General features: G+C 48.6%; 1 protein-coding gene and 1 long non-coding RNA gene across 7 annotated transcripts in view; one reads left to right on the forward strand and one right to left on the reverse strand.

Annotated features, from left to right (window-relative positions):
- HLCS (holocarboxylase synthetase) overlaps nt 1–26350 on the reverse strand; it is a 222840-nt gene extending 196490 nt beyond the window's left edge. For 2 of the 6 annotated variants that reach the window (XR_013530618.1, XM_008986654.5), the window contains exon 1: nt 14359–14702. Coding sequence is in view for 2 of the 6 variants with exons in the window: in XM_008986654.5 (XP_008984902.4) it covers nt 14359–14688 (330 nt within the window). In the remaining 4 variants the exon portion in view is untranslated. The other 4 variants (XM_078358637.1, XR_013530619.1, XM_008986655.6 and 1 more) reach the window with 4 other exon arrangements.
- Nucleotides 20385–23423, forward strand: LOC144580668 (uncharacterized). Its single transcript, XR_013530620.1, has 2 exons — nt 20385–22512; nt 22620–23423. It is a non-coding gene; the product is annotated as an uncharacterized LOC144580668 (long non-coding RNA).
- Nucleotides 26351–26783: the final 433 nt, after the last annotated feature.

The raw sequence follows: 26783 nt of genomic DNA on the forward strand, positions 1-26783 counted from the left end.
CACCTCCGGCCCCTCTCCGGGCCCCGGGGCACTCGCTCCTCCCGGGCCGCACAGGCCGCACTCAGGGCGCCACTCCCGGGCTCCGGGTGGGGACGGGGTGCAGGGCCCGGGGGCGCTTCCGGCTCGCGGGACCCGGGCCGCCCGCCCGCCCGGCCCGCCCACCTGGCTGTCGCTGACGCAGAAGACGCGGCCGCCGCGGCTCAGGCACACGCGGGCGCCGGGGGGCTGCGCGGCCGCGCCGCAGAAGGTGAAGGAGCAGCACGAGGCGCGCAGCCGCCGCACCGTAGCGTGCACGAGCGCAGCGGGCCGGCGACCCCAGCGCGCCCACAGGTACAGGTAGCACAGCGTGATGAGCATGGCCGCGCCGCCCGCAGGGCGCGCCAGTCTCGGCCGCCGGCCCCAGCGCTTCAGGCCCGGCCCCTCCCCGGCCGGAAGGGCCGCGCGGGGGTGAGGACGCGGGGGAGGCGGGGACCCGAAGGGTGACGCGGGCCATTGGAGGCTGCGGCGGGAGGGGCGGGGGAGCGGGGAGGCCGCGCCGGGGTGTGTGATGTGGAGCTCCGAGGCCGCGCCCGGGGCGGGTGGTGGCGGCGAGGGGCAGCGCCAGGGCGAGGGGTGTGGATCGGGGTCAGGGAACGCCGAGGCTGCACCCGGGGAGGGGCTCAGGAGCGGGTGGAGGCCGGGGTGAGGGGCCGCGCCGGGGCTGGGGAGTGGGATGGGGAAGTTGTAGATGCGGGGGAGGGGAGGCTCCAGTGGCCGCCCGACCTTTTTAAGCCAAGTCCTGCCTCCCTTGGAGGAGTGGGAGGCGGATTTGTGGGGGGGGGGGCTCTGCCTATGTTCATAACCGCCGCGGCCAGCGTTTACTAACCAGCACCACGGCGGGGGCTCACACAGCCTCGACCCAGTCCACTTGAGAAAATAATATAAGCCCGTTTTTATTAAATTACACTAAGCCTTCATGCAAAAGATTTTAAGGTCAATCACATAGTCACAGGGTGCAATAATGTTTTTTAAAATAAGGGCAGGAAACAAATTGAAGACAGATAAGTACCCAAAAGGCTGCCTCTAAAAAAGCTGTGCCAGAAAGGCTCTTTAAGGTGTTCTTGCTACATGTGGATCACCAGTTTGACTGTAAGCATCCTAACACCAGGGAGAAGGAAAACAGCCACATGATTCGGTGTTCATGTCTCCAAGGGAAGCAGAATTAGTCCTGACAGAGTCTTCTCCCATAGAACTTCAGTTCTTTAAAGGCATTATGTAAAGAACGAGTCCTGAACAGCTCCGAAGCATAGCAAAGAATTCCATCCAGTGGCTTCCAATTCTGGCCTCGCTGCAAGTGGATGGCAAGATGCAGCAGAAGCAGTCATGTACACCACATGCAGGTCTTAATCCAAGGATGGTTTTTTGTTCGTTTGAGATGGAGTCTCACTCTGTCACCCACGTTGGAGTGCAGTGGAGCAATCTCGGCTCACTACAACCTCTGCCTCCCAAGTTCAAGTGATTCTGCTTCCTCAGCCTCCCATGTAGCTGGGATTACAGGCACCTGCCACCATGCCCAGCTAATTTTTGTGTTTTCAGTAGAAACAGGGTTTCACCATGTTGGCCAGGGTGGTCTTGAACTCCTGACCTTAGGTGATCCACCCGCCTCGGCCTCCCAAAGTGCTGGGATTTCAGGAATGAGCAACTGCACACACCCAGGCTAGATTTTTTTTTTTTTTTTTTTGTCCTGTCATCCAGGCTTTAGTGCAGTGGCACAATTATAGCTTACTGTAGCTTTGAACTCTGAGCTGAAGTAATCCTCCTGGCTATCGTGCCCAGCTAATTTTTAAAGAATTATTTTTCATAGAGACAGGGTCTCGCTATGTCGCCCAAGCTGGTCTCAAACTCCTGGTCTCAAGCAGACTCCTGCCTGGATCCCCAGAGTGCTGGGATTACAAGTGTAAGCCATGGCTCCTGGCTCTAAGGATAGATTTGGGGTTTTTTGCTTATTTGTTTGTTTGAGACAGAGTCTCACTCTGTCACCCAGGCTGGCGTGCAGTGGCGCAATCTTGGCTCTCTGCAACTTCTGCCTCCCACGTTCAAGCGATTCTCCTGCCTCAGCCTCCTGAGTAGCTGGGATTACAGGCACATGCCACCACGCCCGGCTAATTTTTGTATTTTTAGGAGAAGCGGGATTTCACCATGTTGGCCCGGCTGGCCTCAAACTCCTGACCTCAAGTGATCCACCCACCTCAGCCTCCCAGTGATCTGAGATTAGAGGCGTAAGCCACTGGGCCTGGCCAAGGATAGACTTTTAAAGTACCTTGACATTTGTTCATCCGCTTTAAAATAGCTGCATAGAATATCCACTCCCAGAACTTCAGACTTCTGGTGAGATAACAAATTTTCCCATTGCACATAGCAATAGATTTTTAAAAGAGAGAGAATCCAAAAAGAAACTGAACTCAAAAGCAAACATTTCAGCCGGGCATGGCTCACGCCTATAATCCCAGCACTTTGGGAGGCCAAAGCAGGCAGATCACCTGAGGGAGTTTGAGACCAGCCTGACCAACATGGAGAAACCCCATCTCTACTAAAAATACAAAAAATTAGCTGGATGTGGTGGTGAATTCCTGTAGTCCCAGCTACTTGGGAGGCTGAGGCAGGAGAATTGCTTGAACCTGGCAGGTGAAGGATTCCTGCATGGTAACAAGACCTTAAAATTGTGTCACTGGGCCGGGCATGGTGGCTCATGCCTGTAATCCAAGCACTTTGGGAGGCCAAGGCGGGCAGATCACCTGAGGTCAGGAGTTCAAGACCAGCCTGACTAACATGGAGAAACCCCGTATTAAAAAAAAAAAAACAAAAAATTGTGTCACTGGAGAAGGACGTGCAGATCCCTCTGAGGAGAGGCGAGGCTGCCACTCCAGGATAACACAGGGCTGCAAGTCATGAATTTGAAAATGCAAAGTCCTCCACAGTGATAAATCCTAAATGTTTCACTGAACAACCTTTCAGATAGCCTTCTTGAAGTTTGCTGAATTATGGCTGTAAGAACCACTCCCACCCCCACTAGGTACGGAGAGGTCATCTCTTCTATCTGAAATCCCCGGCATCTCCAGTTCTTCCAAATCCCTTAAGGGTTTTGAGACCACACCTTCCCACAGGTACTGTAACTCCACCTGGCCAATAGGAACTTTCCAGGTTTTCCCTTAGGTGTTTCAAGATATGGTCTCAGAATACATCATGGGAAAATTACATTTTGGGGTCAGTCGTGTATACCAGTTCTGGGTTAAAAGCACGAGGACCACCGTGGTTGAACACGAGCTGACCCTTGCACTGAAGAGGACTGATAACATTCACGCCTGGCAAAGGAATAGAGGGAGGAAGATCCCAAGGGCAGGGTGAGACGAGCTAAACAGTCACACAAGCTCTGTTTATGACTCTGCCCAAAAATGACTACATTTTCAAAGGTCGAGGATAGAGTTGAGCTTCATCATCCCCACATAGCAAAGGAAGAGGGGAAGGATGCAAAAGTAACCCATCAAGGGATATTAACGTGTGTGTACCTGATCCTCGTCCTGGAGACCCTCACTGCTCCAAGTGTGGTCTTTAGAGCGGCAGCAGCATCGTCCTTTGGAGGCTCACTGGAAACGCAGACTCCTAGGCCCCACCCAACCCCAAATCAGCACATTTTAACAAAATCCCAGGAGACTCACAAACACATTGAGGTTAGAGAAGCACTGCTAACTCCTGCCTCCGTCATTCCCTGGGTTTGGGCTACTCTAGACTCTAATTAGACAAGTCCAAAACGATGTGGAAAGTAAGACCACAGACTAAGGTTTTTTTTTTTTTTTAGAGACGGGGTTTCACCATGTTGGCCAGGCTGGTCTTAAACTCCTGACCTCAGGTGATCCACCCACCTTGGCCTCTCAAAGTGCTGGGATTACAGGCGTGAGCCACCGTGCCCAGTTGGATTTTTTTTTAAGATGAAGTCTCACTCTGTTGCCCAGGCTGGAGTGCAGTGGCGCAATCTTAGCTCATTGCAACCTCTGCTTCCCGGGTTCCAAGTTCATTGGATTCTCCTGCCTCAGCCTCCTGAGTAGCTGGGATTACAAGCATGTGCCACCAGCTAATTTTTGTATTTTTAGTAGAGATGGGGTTTCACCATCTTGGCCAGGCTGGTCTCAAACTTCTAACCTCAGCCTCCCAGAATGCTGGGATTACAGGTGTGAGCCACCACGCCTGGCCAGACTAGGGATTTAGAAGCAAGACTTTGTTATTTATAAGAACACTGCAGAGAGGAAGAAGAGTGAACCAGCTAGCCACTGAAGACCACCTCTGTAACCCATCAACATGACTGGCTTTCTATGGGGAAAGTCTCCACAGACTCAAAAAGTCTCTAGTTTCTTGTCCTTCCAGGCATGCCCTGGAAATAATAATCTGGGGACAAGGGAGAATAGAATGTTTACTATCTCATCCCCCATTAAATACATGACAGCACTTCCCCAGGGAAAGCCTGTTACACTGATGTTAACTCAGTACCTGTTGGAACTTGGAGAGCATTCAGAATTTCCATCAGTCAAACAGCCAGAGCTGAGAAGGATAGCTTGTTTTTGTTTGTTTTTGAGACGGGGTCTTGCTATGTCACCCAGGCTGGAGGGAAGCAGTACAATCCCAGCTCACTGCAGCCTCGACCTCCTGAGCTCAAGCAATCCTCCCTCCTCAGTTTCCCAAAGTTTTGGGATTACAGGCATGAGCTACCACACCTGGCTAATTTCTGTATGTTTTGTAGAGACGAGGTCTCACCATGTTGCCCAGGCTGGTCTCAACCTCCTGAGCTCAAGCCATCCGCGCACCTCAGCCTCCCAAAGTTGTGGGATTACAGGCACCTGCCACACGCCTGGTTAATTTTTGTATTTTTTGAAGAGACGGGATTTTGCCATGTTGCCAGGCTGATCTTGAGCAATCTACTCGCCTTGCCTCCCAAAGTACCAGGATTACAAGCATGAGCCACTGTGCCCAGCCTGGGATACTTTCTAAGAACCAAGGAGCTATATAGAAAATCTTGATCTCTACTCAGTAACTTTAATACTTACATTAATATGTTCTTTTTTTTTTTTGCTTGATTTGATAATCAAGCAAAAAAGTAATTTTCTTAGATAGTCAAAGAGAAAAGTAGATAATATTTAGAGCCAAAAGAATTTAAATTAGAACATCTTGAACTATTGGAAATATTCATTTGAACTCATGTCTTTAAGGGGAAAATAATTACCTTTTCTTGCTCTGTTCACTGAGTTGGCCTTAGAGTAACCTTACCGCAAAATGCACCTGAGTGCTCAGATTCTTTAAAGGGTGCTCTTCTCCCCATTACAAGGAACTAGAAATCCTTGGAGAAATCGCTGATTCACATGTTTAGGAGATACGGGATAAGCTGGAGCATCTTAGGCTAGGAAGCAGGGGAAGCTTCAAAGAAGAATAGGGCCAGGTAGAAGGATGCAGGAGACAAGCCAGAAGTGCTTCCCCCACTAGCCAAATCAGGACGATTTGAGGATCAAATTGAAACACACCCAATTATAAAGAGCCAGCTGGGCACAGGGGCTCAAACCTATAATCCTACCTCTCTGGAAGACTGAAGCAGGCAGATCAACTGAAATCAAGAGTTTAAGACCAGCCTGGCCAACATGGCAAAATCCCATCTCTACCAAAAACACAAACATTAGCTGGGTGCAGTGGCACATACCTGTAGTCCCAGCTACTTGGGAAGCTGAGGCAGGAGAATCACTTGAACCCGGGAGGCAGAGGTTGCAGTGAGCCAAGATAGCCCCACGGCACTCAAGCCTGGGCAACAGAGAAAGACTCCATCTAAAAAAAAAAAAAAAAAAGAAGAAAGGCTTGAAAGAAGCAAAGCCATAGATTTATATTGCTGGATTAATAAGGAATCTGTACATATTTTGGGTCTTATATATACTTGAAATGTGTTAGAGAATGTGGCTGTTTTAAAGACATTCTTATAAGTAATTTGAAATGGGTACCTCTGGACTGAAATCTTACTGAGTTTGTGAACAGTATTGAAACATCTAACAAAATATTATTAAGTTTGCCATATTAATATACTGAATCTACTAGACTGATAAGAATTACATAATCAAGCAACTGAAATGTATAAAAAGGAAATTTAATTTAAGAAGGACTTGGGGCCAGGCACAGTGGCTCATGCCTGTAATCCCAACACTTTGGTCCAGGAGTTCATGACCAGCCTGGGCAACATAGGGAGACCCCATCTCTACAAAAAACACTTTTCACCTTTTTTTTTTGTTGAGATGGAGTCTTGCTCTGTCATCAGGCTGGAGTGCAGTGGTGTAATCTCAGCTCACTGAAACCTCCACCTCCCAGGTTCAAGTGATTCTCCTGCCTCAGCCTCCCAAGTAGCTGGGACTACAGGTGCACATCATCACACCGAGCTAATTTTTGTTTTTGTTTTTTTAGTACAGACAGGGTTTCTTTTTTTTGAGATGGAGTGTCACTCTTTTTGTCCAGGCTGGAGTGCAATGGCGCAATCTCGGCTCACCGCAACCTCCGCCTCCCAGGTTTAAGCGATTCTCCTACCTCAGCCTCCCGAGTAGCTGGGATTACAGGCATGTGCCACTGTGCCCAGCTAATTTTTTGTATTTTTAGTGGAGAAAAGGTTTCTACATGTTAGTCAGGCTAGTAGAGATGGGGTTTCACCATGTTGGCCAGGATGGTCTCAATCTCTTGACCTTGTGATCCTCCCACTCAGACTCCCAAAGTGCTGGGATTATAGGCACGAGCCACCACACCCTGCCAAAAACATTTTTTTTTCCATTAGTGGAGCATGGTGGTGCATGCCTGTGGTGACAGCTTCTCAGGAAGCTAAAGTAGGAGGTCGAGGAGGTCGAGGCTTCAGTGAGCTGTAAATCGCACCACTACTCTCTAGCCTGGGTGACTGAGCGCGACTCTGTCTTTTTTTTTTTTTAAAGCAGCACTGGAATGAGAATAGGTATTTATAACACACATAACTGATAAAGGATTCACATCTAGAATATATAAAGAACTCCAAATCCCTGAGGAAAAGTCAGAAAACCAAAAAAGGAGGACAGCTAAAGACGAAAAAGCACTTTAAAAACAGATTATACACAGCTGCCTGATAAACACGAAAAAGCACTCAGTCTCAAAAGTAGGCCCAGATTAAGACCTTGATGAGAATTTGTATACACCCATCAGTTTGGCAGAAATCCCCTTCTCAAGCCCTGGAATTCTGGCCTCTACCCGCATTGCTCAAACATCTGACCATTTTCCATTTCCATCCCTTCCATCTTTCTGCAGTATCTGGCATTCCTGACCATGCTGTTTCTACCAATCAACAAAAACTACTAGATATTCAAACAGAGGGGATTTAATACAGAGAGTTGGCTACAACATGACAAAGGTGCTGAAACACCAGGCAAGGGAGGGTGCGGTGGCTCACGCCTGGAGTCCCAGCAGCACTTTGGGAGGCCGAGGCGGGTGTATCACCCGGTGGCTCACTCCTGGAGTCCCAGCAGCACTTTGGGAGGCCGAGGCGGGTGTATCACCCGGTGGCTCACTCCTGGAGTCCCAGCAGCACTTTGGGAGGCCGAGGCGGGTGTATCACCCGGTGGCTCACTCCTGGAGTCCCAGCAGCACTTTGGGAGGCCGAGGCGGGTGTATCACCCGGTGGCTCACTCCTGGAGTCCCAGCAGCACTTTGGGAGGCCGAGGCGGGTGTATCACCCGGTGGCTCACTCCTGGAGTCCCAGCAGCACTTTGGGAGGCCGAGGCGGGTGTATCACCCGGTGGCTCACTCCTGGAGTCCCAGCAGCACTTTGGGAGGCCGAGGCGGGTGTATCACCCGGTGGCTCACTCCTGGAGTCCCAGCAGCACTTTGGGAGGCCGAGGCGGGTGTATCACCCGGTGGCTCATGCCTGGAGTCCCAGCAGCACTTTGGGAGGCCGAGGCGGGTGTATCACCCGGTGGCTCACGCCTGGAGTCCCAGAAGCACTTTGGGAGGCTGAGGCGGGTGTATCACCCGGTGGCTCATGCCTGGAGTCCCAGCAGCACTTTGGGAGGCCGAGGCGGGTGTATCACCAGAAGTCAGGAGTTTAAGACCAGCTGGCCAACATCATGAAACCCTGTCTCTACTAAGAAATACAAAAAATCAGCCAGGTGTGGTGGCAGGCACCTGTAATCCCAGCTACTCAGGAGGGTAAGGCAGGAGAATCACTTGAACTCGAGAAGCTGAGGCAGGAGAATCGCTTGAACCCCAGAGGCAGAGGTACAGTGAGTCGAGATTGCACCATTGCATCCCAGCCTGGGCAACAAGAGCAAAACTCCATCTGAAAAAAATAAGGTAAAAGTAAAACACCAGACAAGGGACAGTGAGGTCACCCAGGGAACACAAAGAGCAGATGACCCTGACTCTCTGCAGGGCTGACTCTCTGCAGCTTCCTGGTGGAAGCTGGAACCCACAGATCAGTGTCGTGGGAGACGGAGCCACAGAGGAACAACTGCTGCTGGAGACATCGGCATAGGAAGAAGGCAGAAAAATACTGCGGCTGCTCCACACCTGCAGCCCAGTGCCCCCTGGCCAAACCTCACTAGAGGCCCAGCGGCAGAAGAGCCTCCAGGAACCTCCTTGTGGACCAGAGGAGAGAGAAAGGTGGCAGGAGGGAAGGGAGTGTCTACGAACAAGCAGCACGTGGCCAGCCCCTGGCCTTTCGGAAACTCTTCCCTTGGGTTCTTTTTAAATTCACTATTCTGCTTCTGTTCCTGTGTTTATGGGCTGAACTGTGACCCCTCAAATTCTTATGTTGAAGTTCTAACCCCCAGTACCTCAGAATGGATCTGCATCAGGAGATAGGGGCTTTAAAGTAGTCATTAAGGGAAAATGAGGTCACCAGGGTGGGCCCTAATCTATTATGACTGGTGTCCTTATAAGGAGAGATTAGACACAGACATGCACAGGAGGATGAGCCTGGGAGGGCACAGGGAGAAGACGGCCATCTATGAGCCAAGGAGAGAGGCCTCGAGAAACCAGCTCTGCCCACACCTTCGTCTGGGACTTCTAGCTTCTAAAACTGGGGAAATGAATTCCTGTTGTTCAAGCCGCCAGTCTACAGCACTTAGTTATGGCAGCCCTTGCAAACCAGCACTGCCAAGGTCTCCGCCTCTGTCTCTAGCCCCTGTCTGAACCGTCAGGCGTAAGTGAGTCTTTGCCCCGGTTCTGGCCTACTCTATGTTCTCTTCCTTGTTGGTGACCCCATGCTCCCTCATGGTCCAGCAGCAACCTCCAGCCATGACGCTCAGGTCCTTCTGGCCAGCTCTGGCCTCTCCCAGGCTCTGGCCTGCAATCACGACTTCCACCTGTCTCTGCTTGGATATCCTGTCAGCAGCTCAAAGGCAACATGAATGCGTCTTTCTTCCTCCCATGAATTATCTCTTTATCCTGATTTCTCTTGTCTCTGTTCATGACATGTTCACCTTTTCACTGGGACCCAGAATTCATGCATCTTGGAGTCCCAACTTCCCCAGCCCCTACGTCTTGTTTATTTCCAAGGCAGTTGGTGGGTAGGACCTCTTCACAGTCTCACACTGTCCTGTCTTTCTAGTGCAGGCCCAGCTCAGCTCTCATCACAACGGGCACTAGCATGACAGCCTCCTCCAAGATTCCTGGTGCCCGCTCCCCATTTCCCACGGTTCTGCCTCTTGCAGCATACTCCACAGTTGACTGTCTAAAGTGCAGTGCTGATCCCATCACTCCTGCTTCTCAAACTCCTGCAGTGCCTGCCCCTGCCCCAGAAAGTGCAGACAGCCTCTTGCCTGGCATTCAGGAACTTCCCTTGAGCCTAGGCAACATACTGAGACCCCATCTCTACAAAAAATTTAAAAATTAGCCAGGCATGGTGATACGTGCCTATAATCGCAGCTACTGGGGAGGCTGAGGCAGGAGAACTGCTGGAGCCCAGGAGGTCCCAGATGTAGTGATCCGTGTTCATACCGCTGCACTCCAACCTGGGCAACAGAACGAGACCCATCTCTAAAAAGAAAAGAAAAGGACCTTCCATTGTACCCACCTAGCCAGGTCTCCCTTCATGCCAGCCATTCACTTATTCATTCTGCTCTTCCTGCACGCAAGGTGCTGTGCTAATTACTGGGTACATTTACACCCCTCAACAACTCTGCAAGGCGGCCATTATTGTCCCCATCTTGCAAAGGAAGAAACTGAATTTCAGAACTGAGCTCCCATGATTAGGTGGGAAAGTGATGTTTGAATTTGTGTCCTTCTGGCCCAAAGTCCTTCACAGGATAAACTAGGCAACCAAGAGCAAAGAATGCTCTATACCAAACAAAAATGCAAATGAAACTCAGGATCCAAGACGCAGAGTGGCAGAAGGTTCCAGGTGCACCACTGCCAGCCCTGACAGCCTTTGTGTCCAGGTCAGTCGAACAGGCTGGGATTGTTGTCCCCAACTTGGATACATCTGAAAAGCTGCAGGTGGGATGTCATCAAAATCACCTGGGAAAACAACCTGCTCTGAAAACAGGCATGATCCAAAAGGCAAAGAGGCTTCTGATGCCCACTTTGTGCAACAGCTGACGGTCAGTAATTCATTACTCTCTTAAGGAAGTTCAAGTATAAGAAAATCTGAAGGCTCTCAATGCAATGTGGTACTTGGACTGGATTCTAGAATAGAAAAAAGGACAAAGGAAAAATGATATCTCCAGCCTGGGCAACATGGCAAAACCCTGTCTCTACTAAAACTGCAAAAAAATTAGCCCAGCGTGGTGGCATGCACCTGTAGTCCCAGCTACTCGGGAGGCTGAGGTAGGAGAATCGCTTGAACCGGGAATGGGAGGTTGCAGTGAGCTAAGATCTTGTCACTGCACTCCAACCCAGGCAACACAGTCAGACTCTGTCTCAAGAAAGAGAGAGAGAGAGAACTCGTAAAATCTGAATAGATCACTTGAGGTCAGGAGTTCGAGACCAGCCTGGCCAACATGGTGAAACCCCACCACCATTAAAAATACAAAAATTAGCTGGGTATGGTGGTATGCACCTGCAATCCCAGCTCCTCAGGAAGCTGAGGCTGGAGAATCACTCGAAAGGCGGAGATTGCAGGGAGCCAGGATTGCATCACTGCACTCCAGCCTGGACGACAGAGCAAGACTGTCTCAAAAATAAATAAATATTTATTTTTTTTTTCATAATGTTGCATCAATGTTACTTTTGGTAAATCCATGGTTGTGTAAGATGTTAACATTAGAGGAAGCTGGGTAAAGGTCTGAAGAACTCTATTTCTTTTTCGTAAGCCTAAAATTATTTCAAAATAGTAAGTTATAAAAATCAGAGGGTGACATTCTACTTAGTTTCAACAGCATTCCTTTTTCCCCTGTTCCTAACCAGCCATGTGATCTTTAGCAAATTATTTCATTTCTCTGGGTCACAGTTTTTCAACTAAAAAAAAAAGATACAAGCCAGATCATCTCTACCTTCCTCAATCTCTCAAATTCTGTGCTCCCCATACATTTACAATATGATGCAATCTACAGACATTTGATTTGTGGTGATCTCTTATTCACCTTCATATCTCTGGTATTTAGCATTGTGCCTATACATAGCTGGTGCTCACTGAAGGTTTTTGAAACTACCTCAAAAACAGGTTCGTACCTCGGTTTGTAAAGCAAGGTAGAACTGTTAGCTCTTTTACCTAGTTGACCGCTAGAGAGCGAAGTGGTCACAAAATTTTTCTCCATTAAAAGCAAATTTATCTTCATCTAGCAGAGGGGAGTCGCCCTTTATATTTCGGGCATATAAAAATCAGGTCCTGGTTGGGGGAAGGGAGACATCTGTGAGCAGTTTCCTGCCTATAGACAGGCCCTCCAGTGGGGTGATTAGTACCATAAGCTTCCAGGTAAGCACACAGGGCCACTGCCCTCACCCCACTAAAGCTCTTAGCAGCCTCAGTGGATGGAAGAGTGTCCTGCAAATGGGGAGCCGCACTCCTAGTATGTACATCATTGTCTGTCTTCCTAATGATCCTCGCTCATTTCTTGAACAAATGTTTCACTTGCAGAAAGGCAGCTTTAAGAGGTCAAATAAATGAATGTGGAAGGAAATTAATTAAAACCTTGACAACCACATGAAAAAGGCATTAGCCTTGAACAGGCGCAGTGGCTGGCTCACGCCTGTAATCCCAGCACTTTGGGAAGCTGAGATGGGTGGATCACAAGGTCAGAAGACCCAGACCATCCTGGCCAACATGGTGAAACCCCATCTTTACTAAATATACAAAACTTAGCTGGGCGTGGTGGCAAGTGCCTGTAGTTCCAGCTACTCAGGAGGCTAAGGCAGGAGAATCACTTGAACCTGGGAGACAGAGGTTGCAATGAGCCAAGACTGCATCACAGTACTCCAGCCTGGGGACAGAGTGAGACTCCATCTCAAAAAAAAAAAAAAAAGAAAGAAAGAAAAAGGAAAAGGCATTAGCCAATCATCCTACACAGCAGCCCAATATTGAGGCTGTGTGAGTTGCCATTTGTGTAGTGAAGCAATAGAGGCAATGGTCTGGACTCAGAAATCCTGGGTTCAAATACTGCCTTTGACCCCCAACTCCCCAACACAGTGCACATATTCAGTGGCCATGTGACCAGAGCAAATGCTTCTTTTTCCACAGCCCCAATGCAGGAATAATAATAGCATCCACCTGGTGTTGGGTGGGAGGGTTCAGACAGAACAGCCACACAGGGCTAAAAGTGGAGGCTATTGTGACCGAGGAACTGCCGGCCTGGACAGAGTGGACAGGACAGGAATAGAAGGGCAAGGTGCTTTCACTTCATCTTCACGAGAGCTCTTTGTGGGGAGATATTACACAAGCAGCGATGGGGAGTTCCTTCCCAGTATATCGAGTTCCCTTCTTCAGGCACAGAAAACCCCATCTGCCTAAATTTTCCTCAACTGGTCAGTCACGGTGCCAGAAGTCCCTACCACTTGAACTGCTCCTTCAGGTTAAGTCACTTTATCTGCCAACTGCGTTAGTTTAAACAAGTCAGTTTCCAAGTCCTGAGCTGCTGCTTTTATCATCCCATTAACATAGAAAACTAAGATTATGTTGGCTCACACCTGTAAGCCCAACACTTTGGGAGGTTGAGGCGGGTAGATCACCTGAGGTTCGGAATTCACGACCAGCCTGGCCAACATGATGAAATCCTGTCTCTACTAAAAATACAAAAATTAGCCAAGTGTGGTGGCGGGCACCTGTAATCCCAGCTACTCAGGCGGCTGACACAGGAAAATCATTGAGATATCATCTCAAAAACAAAGAAAAAAAACCCAGCAATATGGACCAGGCACAGTGACTCACACCTGTAATGCCAGCACTTTGAGAGCCCAAGGCAGGAGGATCATTTGAGGCCAGGAGTTTGAGACCAGCCTGCACAACATAAGACTCTATCTCCACAAGAAATTAAAAATTAGCCAGGTGGCCAGGTGCAGTGGCTCACGCCTGTAATCCTAACACTTTGGGAGGCAAAGGTGAGCAGATCACTTGAACTCAAGTTCAAGACCAGCCTGGGCAACATGGTGAAACCACATCTCTACAAAAATAGAGAAAATTAGCCAAGCATGCTAGTATTAGCCAAGCAAGCTGTAGTTCCAGCTACTCAGGAGGCTGGGGTGAGAGGATCACCTGAGCCTGGGGAGTTCGAGGCTGCAGTGAGCCGTGATGGGGCCACTTGCACTCCAACGTAGGTGACAGAGCAAGGCCCCATCTAAAAAAAAAAAAAAAAAATAGCTGGGTGTGGTGGCCTGCGGCCTGTGGTCCCAGCTACTCAGAGGCTGAAGGGGGCGGGGGGAGGATCCATCACCTCACTCCATTCAGCCTGAGCAAGAGGGCAAGACCCGGACTATATTAAAATAAATTCCAAAAAGAAAAAGCAATAGGAAGAAGCAACTCAACCACAGATATGTTACTAAAGCCCTAAACGGAAAATTAGCCCGTTTCCAGAAGAGGCCAAGAACAGATGATACGGCTGCACTGAACTCCTGCCTGTGCAGCCCGCTTTCTACAAGATTCCCGTCCTGGAAGATGATGGCATCCAGCCCCCATTCAAGCACCTCGAATATGAAAACGCAGAGCCCGAAAAGCCAGGCCATGAACGCACTATTCCTGTCTAGAAATAACTCCCCCTGGGGAATAAACAGCAGGATCCAAGGCAGGAAACCCGAGCCGCAGAATCTGGTGGGTTCTTAGGGAACCCACTCACGGGCCTGAGTCCCCCGTGGGAGCGGCGGCCGGGTGCCTGGACCCCCGAGTCCCCGGAGCCCCGGGCGGCCGCGCGTCCCTACCTGCAGGCCCGATCCCGGCCGCGGAGCACTCGTGGCCCCCGCACCCGCCCGGCTCCCGGACCGCGGAAACGCACCCAGCAGGGTGAGAGCGTCGTCGCCAAGGGCAGCGCAGGTGGCAGCGGAGGCGTGAGAGACGGAACCGACCTTGAGAAAGGGCCAGGTCAGGACGCCTCTTGGCGCACCCCCAAATCCTGCCCGCGCCCCAGTCCCGCTCAGGCGGCGCCCCTGCCACCTCTGGCCACACAGGCTGGGACGTCTGGCTCCTGCAGACAGCGCTTCCCGCTGCCCTCCTGCGCTGGGCTGCTCACGCCTGCCTCGCCAGCCCAGCATCCGCAGGGATCCCTACCTGTCCTTTAGGGCTTGCCTCATAGGTCAAACGTCACCTCCCAGGGGGAATGGCCTACCCCCTCGCCAGGTGGGCCCCTTCAACGCTCGCCTGCACCACCCACCCACCTTGATAACCGCTTCCCCCTTGAGACTGCAAACCTTCAAAGGCAGGAAATGGGTCTGTTTCCCTGGCAAATAATGAAGTTGGCGGAAGGTTTTGCTAAATAAAATGAGTGACGGACAAAAGTAGCCAAATCGGGCACTCTCCATGGGTTATTTGGTGAAGGAGGTGCAGAATCGGCTTAAGTAGTTACTGGATTTCTTTCCCCATGTTACTCCTGCCTAATTCTGATGAGGAACTGAGAGCTGGATCTATTGATCTGTTAACTCTTAACCTCCCTTTTCTTTTTTCTCTCTCTCTTTTTTTTTTTTTTTTTTTTTACACGAGTCACAATCTTGGCTCACTATAACCTCCATCTCCCGGGTTCAAGCGAGTCTCCTCCCTCAGCCTCCTGAATAGTTGGGATTACAGGCGTCCACCACCACGCCCAGATAATTTTTGTATTTTTAGTAGAGTCGGTGTTTCACCATGTTGGCCAGGCTAGTCTCAAACTTGTGACCTCAGGTGAGCCACCTGCCTCGGTCTCCCAAAGCACTGGGGTTACAGGCGTGAGCTTCCACGCCCAGAATGACCCTTCCTTTTCTAAGGGCACTACCGGACTTCTCTTGCTATCCTAATGATGGAGTCCTAATTCTGCCCCCGGAACCCCGAATCCTTCACTTTCAGCACAACAATTTTTTTTTTTTTTTCTATTTGCAAACAGAGCACAACAGTTTCAAGCAAAGACTTGCAGCCTATCCTCCGTTTGGGGGAATGGGGGACTCTTTAATCCGTGGTGAGACGCATATGATTTTTTTTCATGCTGTTAATTAGAACACTATCCCCCAAAGAGGAAGAAATAAATAGGAAAAGGAATCTCGTCTGATGCCCCGGAAGTGTTTACGGATGGTCTGCAGAACAGCCCTACCACAAAGAAAATCTCAAATGACACAGCCTATCGCTGCTGGGGTTTCTGGTAAAATAAGAGCTTAAGTTTAGGGATGATCAGACTTAGACTCAAAGTCCTCAATCACATGATTTTTGTTTTTTCTTTTTTGGTCTATCCTATCAATTACTGAATGTTAAAATCTTTGGCTATATTGTGGATTTGGATTTGTGTGTTTGTTTTGAGATGGGGTTTTGCTCTGTTGCCCAGGCTGGAGTGCAGTCTTGCAATCTTGGCTTGCTGCAACCTTCGCCTCCTAGGTTCAAGCAATTCTCCTGCCTAAGCCTCCCAAGTAGCTGCTACTACGGTGTGCGCCACCATGCCCAGCTAATTTTTGTATTTTTAGTAGAGACGGGGTTTTGCCATGTAGGCCAGCCTGGTCTGGAACTCCTGACCTCAGGTGATCCGCCCACCTCAGCCTCCCAAAGTGCTGGGATTACAGGCGTGAGTCACCTCACCAAGCCTAATCACATGATTTTTCATATTCCATGTTTGAGTGTCATTCTTCAGATGGTGGACCATTTTTCCCACAAATGTTTGCTCCCCTAATAGTGAAGAGAGCAGTCCTAGATCCACATCTCTGGCAAATCTTTGGGACATATTTCTATGTTCTATATTCCTACAAATGAGATTACCAAGTCAAAGGATATGACACTTTCTAAAACTACTATACATCATTTCTTACCTCCACTGTTGCATAATTTTATCTTCTAGTAAAATTCTTACCACCTCTATCTTGGAGGTGGTAAGACTGAGGACTGAGTTTAGAACACCCTTGGCCACACGAAGTGCTTTTTAAAATCTTTCTAAGTTTGATTCATGAAAATTCAATCTCTTTTTAAAAGATTAGTTTTTATTTCCTTTTGAATTGCTAGAAAAACTAATTCTTTTCCAATTGTTTTACTGGTCATTTGCATTTATTCTATGAAATAATGTGGATTTGGGATATTATTCTTAATAATTTATATAGGTTCCTTCTATATTAAGGATGTTAATTCTTAGGCTATCGTATATGTGGTTTTGTTTTGTTTTGTTTTGTTTTGTTTTTTGACGGAGTTTCGCTCGTTACCCAGGCTGGAGTGCAATGGCGCGATCTCGGCTCACCGCAACCTCCGCCTCCTGGGTTCAGGCAATTCTCCTGCCTCAGCCTCCCGAGCAGCTGGGATTACAGGCACGCGCCACCATGCCCAGCTAATTTTTTTTGTATTTTTAGTAGAGACGGGGTTTCACCATGTTGACCAGGATGGTCTCAATCTCTTGACCTCGTGATCCACCCGTCTCAGCCTCCCAAAGTGCTGGGATTACAGGTTTGAGCCACCACGCCCGGCCCTTATATGTGGTATATTTGTATCCCAACTTATCATTTGCCTTTTAATTGTGTTTGAAATGATCTGATGCACCATTTTAAAATTCTAATTAAGTTAAACTTTTCACCTTTGCCTTCATGACTTTTTCCATTGATTTTATGTTCAGAAGTCCTCCCCAATTTCCCAAACTATAAATATTTCCTAGTACTTTTTTTTAAACAGAATCTCTGTCTCTCTCTCTCCCCTCAACCTTTCTTTCTCTCCCCCCTCTCCCTCTCTCTGTTGCCCAAGCTATATAGAATGCAATGCCCCAATCACAGCTCACTGCAGTCTCCTTGACCTCCTCAGGCTCAGGTGATCCTCCCACCTCAGCCTCCTGAGTTGCTGGGACTACAGGCCTGTGCCACCACACCAGGCTAATTTTTTGTATTTTTTTTAGAGATGGAGTTTTGCCATATTGCCCAGGCTGGTCTCCTGGGCTCAAGTGACCCACCCACCTCAGCCTCCCAAAGTGCTGGGATTACAGGCGTGAGCCACCATGCCCAGGCTTGCCTCATACACTGTTTTGTGGTATGTTTGTTTGTTTTTTGCTTTATAAAAATATTATTCAATAAGTATATTTCCAGGCCTTGCATGGTTTCCATTCAATGTTTCTAAGATTGACACATATCATTTTGCAAAGCTGCATTTTATTCATGTTCACTGCTATATAATATTCTACTTGTGATCATATCCTACCTTATTTAGCCATTCTCCTGCTGATCAGCACGGAGTTATTTCCAGTTAGTTTCCTCTGACTAATAATCCTGTTATGAACGTCCACTCGCTTCATAACAGGAAGCCCCTGGGTAGGCATTTCTAGAGCCCCTGGGCAGGCATTTCTCTGGGTGTGGACGTATTACTACATAGGCCCAGAAAGCACGAAAATGCAGAATTCAGAGATAACTCTAAACTGTTTTCCAAAGCAGTTATACCAATGGACACACCCATTAAAAGTGAATTTTGTGGCTGGGTATGGTGGCTCACACCTGTAATCCTAGTACTTTGGGAGGCCAAGGCAGGCAGATCACGAAGTCAGGAGTTCAAGACCAGCCTGGCCAACATAGTGAAACCCTGTCTCTACTAAAAACATAAAAATTAGCCAGGCATGGTGGCACGAGCCTGTAGTCTCAGCTACTTGGGAGGCTAAGACAGGAGAATCGCTTGAACCCAGGAGGCGGAGGTTGTGGTGAGCTGAGATCAAGTCACTGCACTCTGGCCTGGGCAACAGAGCAAGACTCCGCCTCAAAAAAAAGTGACTTTTGTTTTCGGCTCAGTATTTTTCAGGTCAAATACATTTTCCTTTCAATGTTAGATTTATACTGATTTTCACAAACTGGCTTGGAGAATTATGAGGTCCTCAAACACAAAGCCTCATATTGTGGTTCTTAATCAAGAAAATCTTTTAGAGGCAATGATCCAGCTAATTACAGATCCCCTACTGTCCACATCTAAATTTAGGCATGGCGGCCGGGATTAGACCCATGAGTCCTAGGACTTCCAGGGGTGTTATGAACTTAAAAACTCTGGTGTAAGCATGGTGTGGGGAGTGTTTGCGGTAATATGAGAATCCTGTGCGCAACAGTATAAGCAGCTGCTTCAGAATCTACTGTTCTCACCTCCCACGTTCCATACAACCTCTTCTTTATTTTAGTTCTTATGTATTATGTTTGTTTGTTTATTTATTTATTTTGAGACAGAGTCTTACTCTGTCACTCAGGCTGATTTATTTATTTATTTAGAGACAGAGTCTCACTCCGTCACTCAGGTCAGAGTGCAGCAGCATGATCTCAGCTCACTGTAACCTCCACCTCCTGGGTTCAAGCGATTCTCCTGCCTCAGCCTCCCAAGGAGCTGGGATTACAGGTGCCCACCATCACACCCAGCTAATTTTTATATTTTTAGTAGAGATAGGGTTTCACTATGTTGGCCAGGCTGGTCTCGAACTCCTGACCTCAACTGATCTGCTCACCGCGGCCTTCCAAAGTGCTGGGATTACAGGCGTGAGCCACCGTGCCAGGCCTGTAGACTGTAATAGCAACATTCCTTATAAAAATGATTTTTTTGTTTTTGAGACAGGGTATATCACAGGCTGCGCTGCAGTGGTGCTGTGATAGCGAACTCTTATGCTCACTGACTCTCCTGCCTCAGCCTCCCAAGGAGCTGATACTACACACACAGACTGCCAGAGCCAGCTAATTATTTTTGTATTTTTGGTTTGTTTTGTTTTGTTTTTTGTTTTTGAGACAGAGTTTCACTCTTGCTACCTAGGCTGGAGTGCAATGGCAAAATCTCGGCTCACTGCAACCTCCGCCTCCCGGGTTAAAGCAATTCTCCTACCTCAGCCTCCCAAGTAGCTGGGATTGCAGGCACGCACCACCATGCCTGGCTAGTTTTGCATTTTTAGTAAAGACAGAGTTTCTTCATGTTGATCAGGCTTGTCTTAAACTCCCAACCTCAGGTGATCTGCCCACCTCAGCCTCCCAACATGCTGGGATTACAGGTATGAGTCACCTTGCCCGGTCTATTTTTGTATTTTTTACAGAGATGGAGTCTTGCTGTGTGGCCCAAGTTGGTCTCAAACTCCTGGCCTCAAACTATCTAACCAGTTTGGCCTCACAAAGCACTGGGATCATAGGCATGAGCCACCACACCTGGCCAAGAGGGCGTTTTTTTAATTGGAAAGTTGTAAACGTTCAATAAGGAACATATTAAGCAAACTGTGGTAGAGTAGTTGCTGCTTATCCACAAAGGGTATGTCCCAAGACCCCCAGCGGACGCCTGAAGCACAGTCAGTACTGAACCCTGTATTTCCTATTCATATGTCTCTATGATAAAGTTTATAAAGTGGGCACAACCACAAATTAACTTACAATAAAATGGAGTCACAATAAACTAATAATAAAATTAAATAAGGATGACTTGAACACAAGCACTGTGATACCACAACAGTGGATCTGATCACCAAGAGAGCTACTGAGTTACAAACGGGAGAATCTGCTGGACAAAGAGATGATTCGTGTCCCAGGTAAGACAGAACAGGACGGTGTGAGATTTCATCCTGCTGTTCAGAACCGCACACAATTTAAAACTCATGAATTATGTTATCATTTCTAAATGGGAGCTCAATAATGTGGACACAAGGACACGACAGGGTGGAATAACAGACCCTGGAGACTCAGAAGGGTGGGAGGGAACAAGGCACAGCTTGGGGGAGGGAGGGAGGGAGGGTTGGGGGGAGGGAGGGAGGGTTGGGGGGAGGCAGGGAGGGAGGGAGGGTTGGGGGGGAGGGAGGAAGGGAGAGTAAACAATAAGAAATTACTTAATGGGCACAATATACAGGATCGGGTGATGGCTGCACTAAAAACCCAGACTTCGCCAACACCCAATATAACCATGTAACAAAACAGGGGCACTGTATCCCCTAAATCTACCAAATAAAATAAATAAATAAAACTTATGAACTGTTCTGGAATTTTTCATTTTTTTGTTTTTTTTTTTTTTCGTTGAATATTTTCAAACTGCGGTTGACCACAGGTAACTGAAATCTTGGGAAGCAAAAGCAAAAGGAGGAATTACTGTATCTCCACTCAGTGGTACAAAGTATAGACTTTCTTTCCAGAACCATTTGAGATTAAACTGCAGGCACCATGACCTTCACCGTAAGTACTTCAAGCCGTATTTCCTAAGAACAAAAACATTTCTCCAACGTAAGCACACTGCGATGATCAGATTCAGAAAATGTAACACTGCAATAATTGGGTTCAGGTATTAGCAGCCATCCAATTACTAGTAGCTAATAACTATTCCGCACATTTAGTCCGTTGTCCCAAGTAACATTCCTGCTAGCAATATGATTTTTCCCAATTCAAGGATACACATGTCATTTAGCTGTCATGTCTCTTTTTCCTCTTTTTTTTTTTTTGAGAGCGAGTCTCTGTCAACAGGCCAGAGTGCAGTGGCGTGATCTTGGCTCACTGCAAGCTCCACCTCCTGGGTTCAAGTGATTCTCCTGCCTCAGCCTCCCGAGTAGCTGGTACTACAGGCACATGCCGCCATGCCCAGCTAATTTTTTTATTTTTAGAAGAGATGGGGTTTCACCACGTTGGCCAGGATGGTCTAGGTCTCTTGAACTTGTGATCCACTCACCTCAGCCTCCCAAAGTGCTGGGATTACAAGCATGAGCCACCGAGCCCAGCCTTTATTCCCTTTTAATCAGGAACAGTTCCTTAGTCTTTCATGACCTTGACATCTTTTAAAAGTCACCCAGTTAGGACAGGTGGCTCACGCCTGTAATCCCAGCACTTTGGGAGGCCCAGGTGGGCGGATCCCTTGAAGTCAGGAGTTTAAGACCAGCCTGGCCAACATGGTGAAACCCTATCTCTACTAAAAATACAAAAGTTGGCCAGGCATGGTGGCACACACCTGCAGTCCCAGCCACTCAGGAGGCTGAAGCAGGAGAATCACTTGAACCCGGGAGGCAGTAATCCCAGCTACTCAGGAGGCTGAAGCAGGAGAATCACTTGAACCCAGGAGGTGCAGTTTGCAGTGAGCCAAGATCGTGCCACTGCACTCCAGCCTGGGCGACACAGCAAGACTCTGTCTCAAAAACAAACAAAAAAGCCAGCCCCTTGTACTGCAGCGGGTCCCTCAATGTGAGTTTGCCTGATGCTTCCTAAATCCACTTCAGGTTATGCATTTTTGGCATGGGATGTCAGTTCAAACTGATGATGCTGACTTTGTTCACACAGTTAAATTGGTATCCAGAAGATTTCCACACTATAAAGGTTCCTTTTTTATATCTGCAATTCATAAGTAATCTGTGGAGTGACACTTTGGCATCTTATCCTCCAGTGCTATGGTTTGAATGCATTCCCCAAGCGCATGTGTTGGAAATTTAATCCCCATCGCAATAGTGTTGAGAGGTGGGTGATTAGGTCACGAAGGCTCTGCTGTCATTGCGGGAGTGGGCTCCTGATGACGGGACGGGTTTGGCCCCCTTCCTTTCCTTTGCCCTTGCCCACCCTCTTGCCCTTCTGTTTTCCACCATGAGATGATGCAGCCAGAAGGAAGGCCCTCACCAGATGTGGCTCCTCAGTGTTGGACTTCCCAGCCTCAGAACCATAAGTCAAATAAATTTCTGTTCATTATAAATGACCCAGTCTCTGGTATTCTGTTACAGACACGTAAAATGGACCAAGACACCCAGCAAGCCCGCCCCTGAATCGGTGATGACTGTGTCGTTGCAATGTGGGAACTTTTTCTATGATTAGTCAAGGGCAGTAGTGAGGGGGGAACGAATAGAACAAAGAGTTCAATCTGTGAACAATCGAGCTAACTCTCTATCTTCGGACTAGCCAACTTTTCTAACTGTTGTTCCTTCAGCAATCATTAGCTGGCATTCTCCTTTTCTACCTCTGTTTATGTATTTGTTGGTAAGTTTATTTGCTTTTTAGTATTACTCTGCACTCGTGGCTTCTGTTTCATTCAATGTGATAATTCATTACTGCCATTATTAATTTTGATATTCAAATTGTTCCAGGTTTGGCCATGGGAGCCCCATCAACCCGGCTCCTTCTGACCTAACTCCATCATTCTTTGAGCATCTCCTTGTGTTCTGAACAAGCTGTGCCCGACTCATCGTCTACCTTCCCTGTCCTTCATCCAATGAGCCATTTCTCCCAGGAGCTCTGGCTCCTTTTAATGGACAATGGTAACAATGGTATTTAGAAACCAATTTACGGTCATGAGGAATGCTCATTGCTACTGGGGTGGCCCTGCTCCCCAGCTCTCTCAGGAGACAGATCTTGGAAATAAATGCTTAAGACAAAATGAAGAAGGCCGGGTGCAGTGGCTCACACCTATAATCCCAGCACTCTGGAAGGTTGAGGCGGATGGATCACTTGAGGCCAGGAGTTCAAGACCAGCATGCCTAGCATGGTGAAACCCTGTCTCTACTAAAAATACAAAAATTAGCTAGGCGTGGTGGTGCCCATCTGTAGTCCCCACTACTCAGGAGGCTGAAGCAGGAGAACTGTCTGAACCTGGGAGGTAGAGGTTGCAGTGAGCCAAGATCACACAACTGCACTCCAGCCTGGGCAACAGAGCGACACGTCGCCTCCAAAAAAATGAAGAGAGTTATCCACCAAGTTTCCAAGCTTCTCCACTATGAAGTTTCCTTTCCTTTTGTATCTTTGCAATTAGTAAGTAATATGTGGAGTCTCTCATTCTAATTCATGGAGCTCTTTCTTTCCTTCCTTCACTCTGTTTTTTTTTTTTTTTTTTTTTTTTTTTTGAGCCTGTCACCCAGGCTGGAGTGCAGTGGCGAGATCTTGGCTCACTGAAACCTCCGCCTCCCAGATTCAAGCGGATTGTCCTGCCTCAGTCTCCCGAGTAGATGGGACTACAGGCACATGCCACCAGGCCCAGCTAATTTTTGTATTTTTAGTAGAGATGGGTTTTCACCATGTTGGCCAGGCTGATCTTGATCTCTTGACCTCGTGATCCGCCCACCTCAGCCTCCCAAAGTGGTGGGATTACAGGCGTGAGCCACCATGCCTGGCCCCTTTACTCTATATTTTTATCTTCTCTCATAGTGAGGTTCCTGGCTCCCAAGAATATCATTATATTTACTTATTTGCTTAATCCTATAATACACAGAGAATATTTTCAGAATTGCTATACCAGATCACCACCAACTAAGTGAAGAACAAAATCTCTTTGTAGTTTTGTTTACACATGGGTGTAGTCAAAGAGCTGTATTAAAAGTTATTAGACTTTGCCTTTCTATGATAATTTACTATGCAGTTTAGCGCATTTGTTCACTTCTGTTTGTATTCAATTTTAGTCTCTTTTCCCACATCTTATATCTATTTAGTTTTACCTTTTACATACTAAAACATTAACACGTTTTGAAAAGTCAAAACTGCTCCCAAAAAAAGGTATGCCTGCAGGTGGGTCATTTCCTTTTAGACTTTCACCCCATTCCCATTCACCCACTGCAAATAACCAGTTTATTAGTTTCTAGTTTTTTCTTCCTGGATTTCATTTTTCCCTTTCTTTTCTTTTTTTTCCCCAAAAATAAGGAGATACTTCAATGTTTCACACAAAAAGTAGCCTAATACAGTACTCTCTATTTAACTTTTGTTCACTTCCTAGTACCGTATGCCCTAGAAATCACTGCACATCAGTCCACTAAGATCTTCCCTGCTCCTTGTTATAACTGCATCGTGTGAAGATACCAGGGTTTATTCAACCAATTGCCTATGTTTTGGCACTGGAGTTCTTCCAAAATGTTGCCATTGCAAACAATACTGCAATGAGTGACCTTGCACATACATACACTTTTATATCCCTGTAGGTGTTTCTCCAGGGTAAATTCCTAGCTGTAGAATTGCTGGGTCAAAGGGTAAATGCATATGTAGTTTTGTTAAACAATGTTCAATTCTCCTCTCTAGGAGTTGGACCATCTTGCATTCCCACCAGCAATGTATGAGAGATCTGTGACCCCACAGCCTGTCCTGTTGCTCTACACACTTAGCAACTGGATCATTTCGAACTCATGTTACCCCAGAGCACCCTGCTTTCCCTTTCTACCGGAGAAACCGAACAGCTTTCCATTTAAAGGCCAGTTTTATGTCATTTTTGTGCAGATTGTCAGTTTGTGTCTTTTGCCTATTTGGTCTTTGGTTCCCTCAATGTTTGAGTTATTTAGGTATTTGAGATGTTAACCCTTTATCTGTGATAGAGTTTGCAAATATTTTTTCCCAGTTTTCCATTTGTTTTTAATTAATGGTAGGGTTTTAGTTTTTTGTTGTTGTTGTTTTTGAGACCAGGTCTCTCCTCATCTAGGCTGGAGTGCAGAGGCACAATCTCTGCTGATAGCAAGCTCCACCTCCCTGGCTCAAGCGATCCTCCCGCCTCAGCCTCAAAGTAGCTGAAACTAAGTTTTCTTATTTTTTGCTGAGAGGGGGTTTTGCTATGTTGGCCAGGCTGGTCTCAAACTCCTAGACTCAAGTGATTCTCGCACCTCAGCCTCTCAAAGTGCTGGGATTAGAGGTGTGAGTCGTGAGTCACAGCGTCTGACCCAGCTTATTATTATTATTATTATTATTTTTTAATAAGATGGAGTTTTGCTCTTGTCGTCCAGGCTGGAATGCAGTGGCGCAATCTCAGCTCACTGCAACCTCTACCTCCAGGGTGCAAGAGATTCTCCTGCCTCAGCCTCCCGAGCAGCTGGAATTACAGGCGCCCGCCACCATGCCCAGTTAATTTCTGTATTTTTAGTAGAGACTGGGTTTCACCATGTTGGCCAGGCTGGCCTCGAACTGCTGACCTCAAGTGATCAGCCTGCCTCGGCCTCCCAAAGTGCGGAGATTTACAGGCGTCAGTCATCGCAGCCGGCCCCAGCTTCCGATTTTTAATGTTATTTAATATGTACCAATCTTTTTCTTCCTGGCACATAGGCGTTGGGTCATTAGGAAGCCTTTCCCCACACATAGGTCCTAGGAGAAGTCACCCGTGTTTTCTAGCGACGGGTAGGCTCTGCGGCTCTGCCCCTAACACGAGCGTGGGGCACGTGGCCCAGGAGCCCGTGAGAGGGGAACAAGTCTCCCGAACCCAGGAGACCAGGCCGCGTCAGCCGCGCGTGCGCACTGACAGGCAGGCCGAGCCAGCCCGGGTCTTAAGGGAGGAACGCTAGTGGCGCGAGGAGGCGGCGCTGCCCTGGGCCGCGAGGTCCCCGTGGCTGCCCCACCGGAAGCCCCGCCCCCTTCTGGCAGCTGAAGCCGGCTTTCCGGCCGTGCTGGCTGCAGCTTAGCGGGCCCGACCCAGCACACGGCTGTTCCCCGGGAGTTGCCCGGCGTGGACCGCCCGACCCTCGCCCGGCCCCAGCACTCCCCGGCGAGCGCCCACCCCTCTCCCCGGCTCTAAGCGCCCGGACTTACTTCTGAGGCCCAGACGCGGCCGCTCCTGCGCCAGGTGGTCGCTAGCGAATCCCCGCCGTGCCGCGCTGCGCCCCCTCGTGGCCGGCCTGGCGATGCAGCCGGGCTCAATGCGCAGGGCCGCGGGGCCTCCCGGCGTCCTCCTGCCCTTGCCGAGGTGTCGCGCGCTCCGGGATGCGGGCCATTCGCCGCTAGCCAGCTCCTGCCGCTCGGCCACCCGTCCTCTCTAGCCCACGCTGCCTGGGAGACGCGCCTCTGCCGCCTCCTTGCCGCGCTCGCTCCAGCCTGGCCCACTCCTGCGCCCTTACAGGGCCGAACCTCACCCTGCTACGCGGAAAGCAGGCCCCACCTTCCCTGCGCGCCTTCCTCCCTGAACCCCGCCAAACGCCGCGTTGCCCTTTCCAGCATCGACCTATTCCCCAGTTCTCTGACACCACCTGAGTCAGCGCCAACCGACTGGCCGAGGGATTAGCCCACAGAGACTCCCCTCCTCCTTTCGCCAGCCACAAGCGGGGTGCCCACATTTCTACCCTGCCCACTAGAAACTGGGGGATTGCCATAGCTCCCCTGAGGTTCAGCAATTCCTTGGGACGACATGAACTCAGGGAGGCACTTTACTTATTGTTAGTAGATTATTTTGAAGGACACAACTCCGGAACAGCCAACTGGAAGGGATGCGCAGCACGCGGGCATGAAGGGCGGGAGTGCTGCCCTCCCAGCACCTCCCTTCCACCTGCCTGGAAGCTCTCCGCACTGTTTAAGGG

The sequence above is a fragment of the Callithrix jacchus genome, chromosome 21 (assembly GCF_049354715.1).
Source record: "Callithrix jacchus isolate 240 chromosome 21, calJac240_pri, whole genome shotgun sequence".
Classification (NCBI taxonomy): Eukaryota; Metazoa; Chordata; class Mammalia; order Primates; family Cebidae; genus Callithrix; species Callithrix jacchus.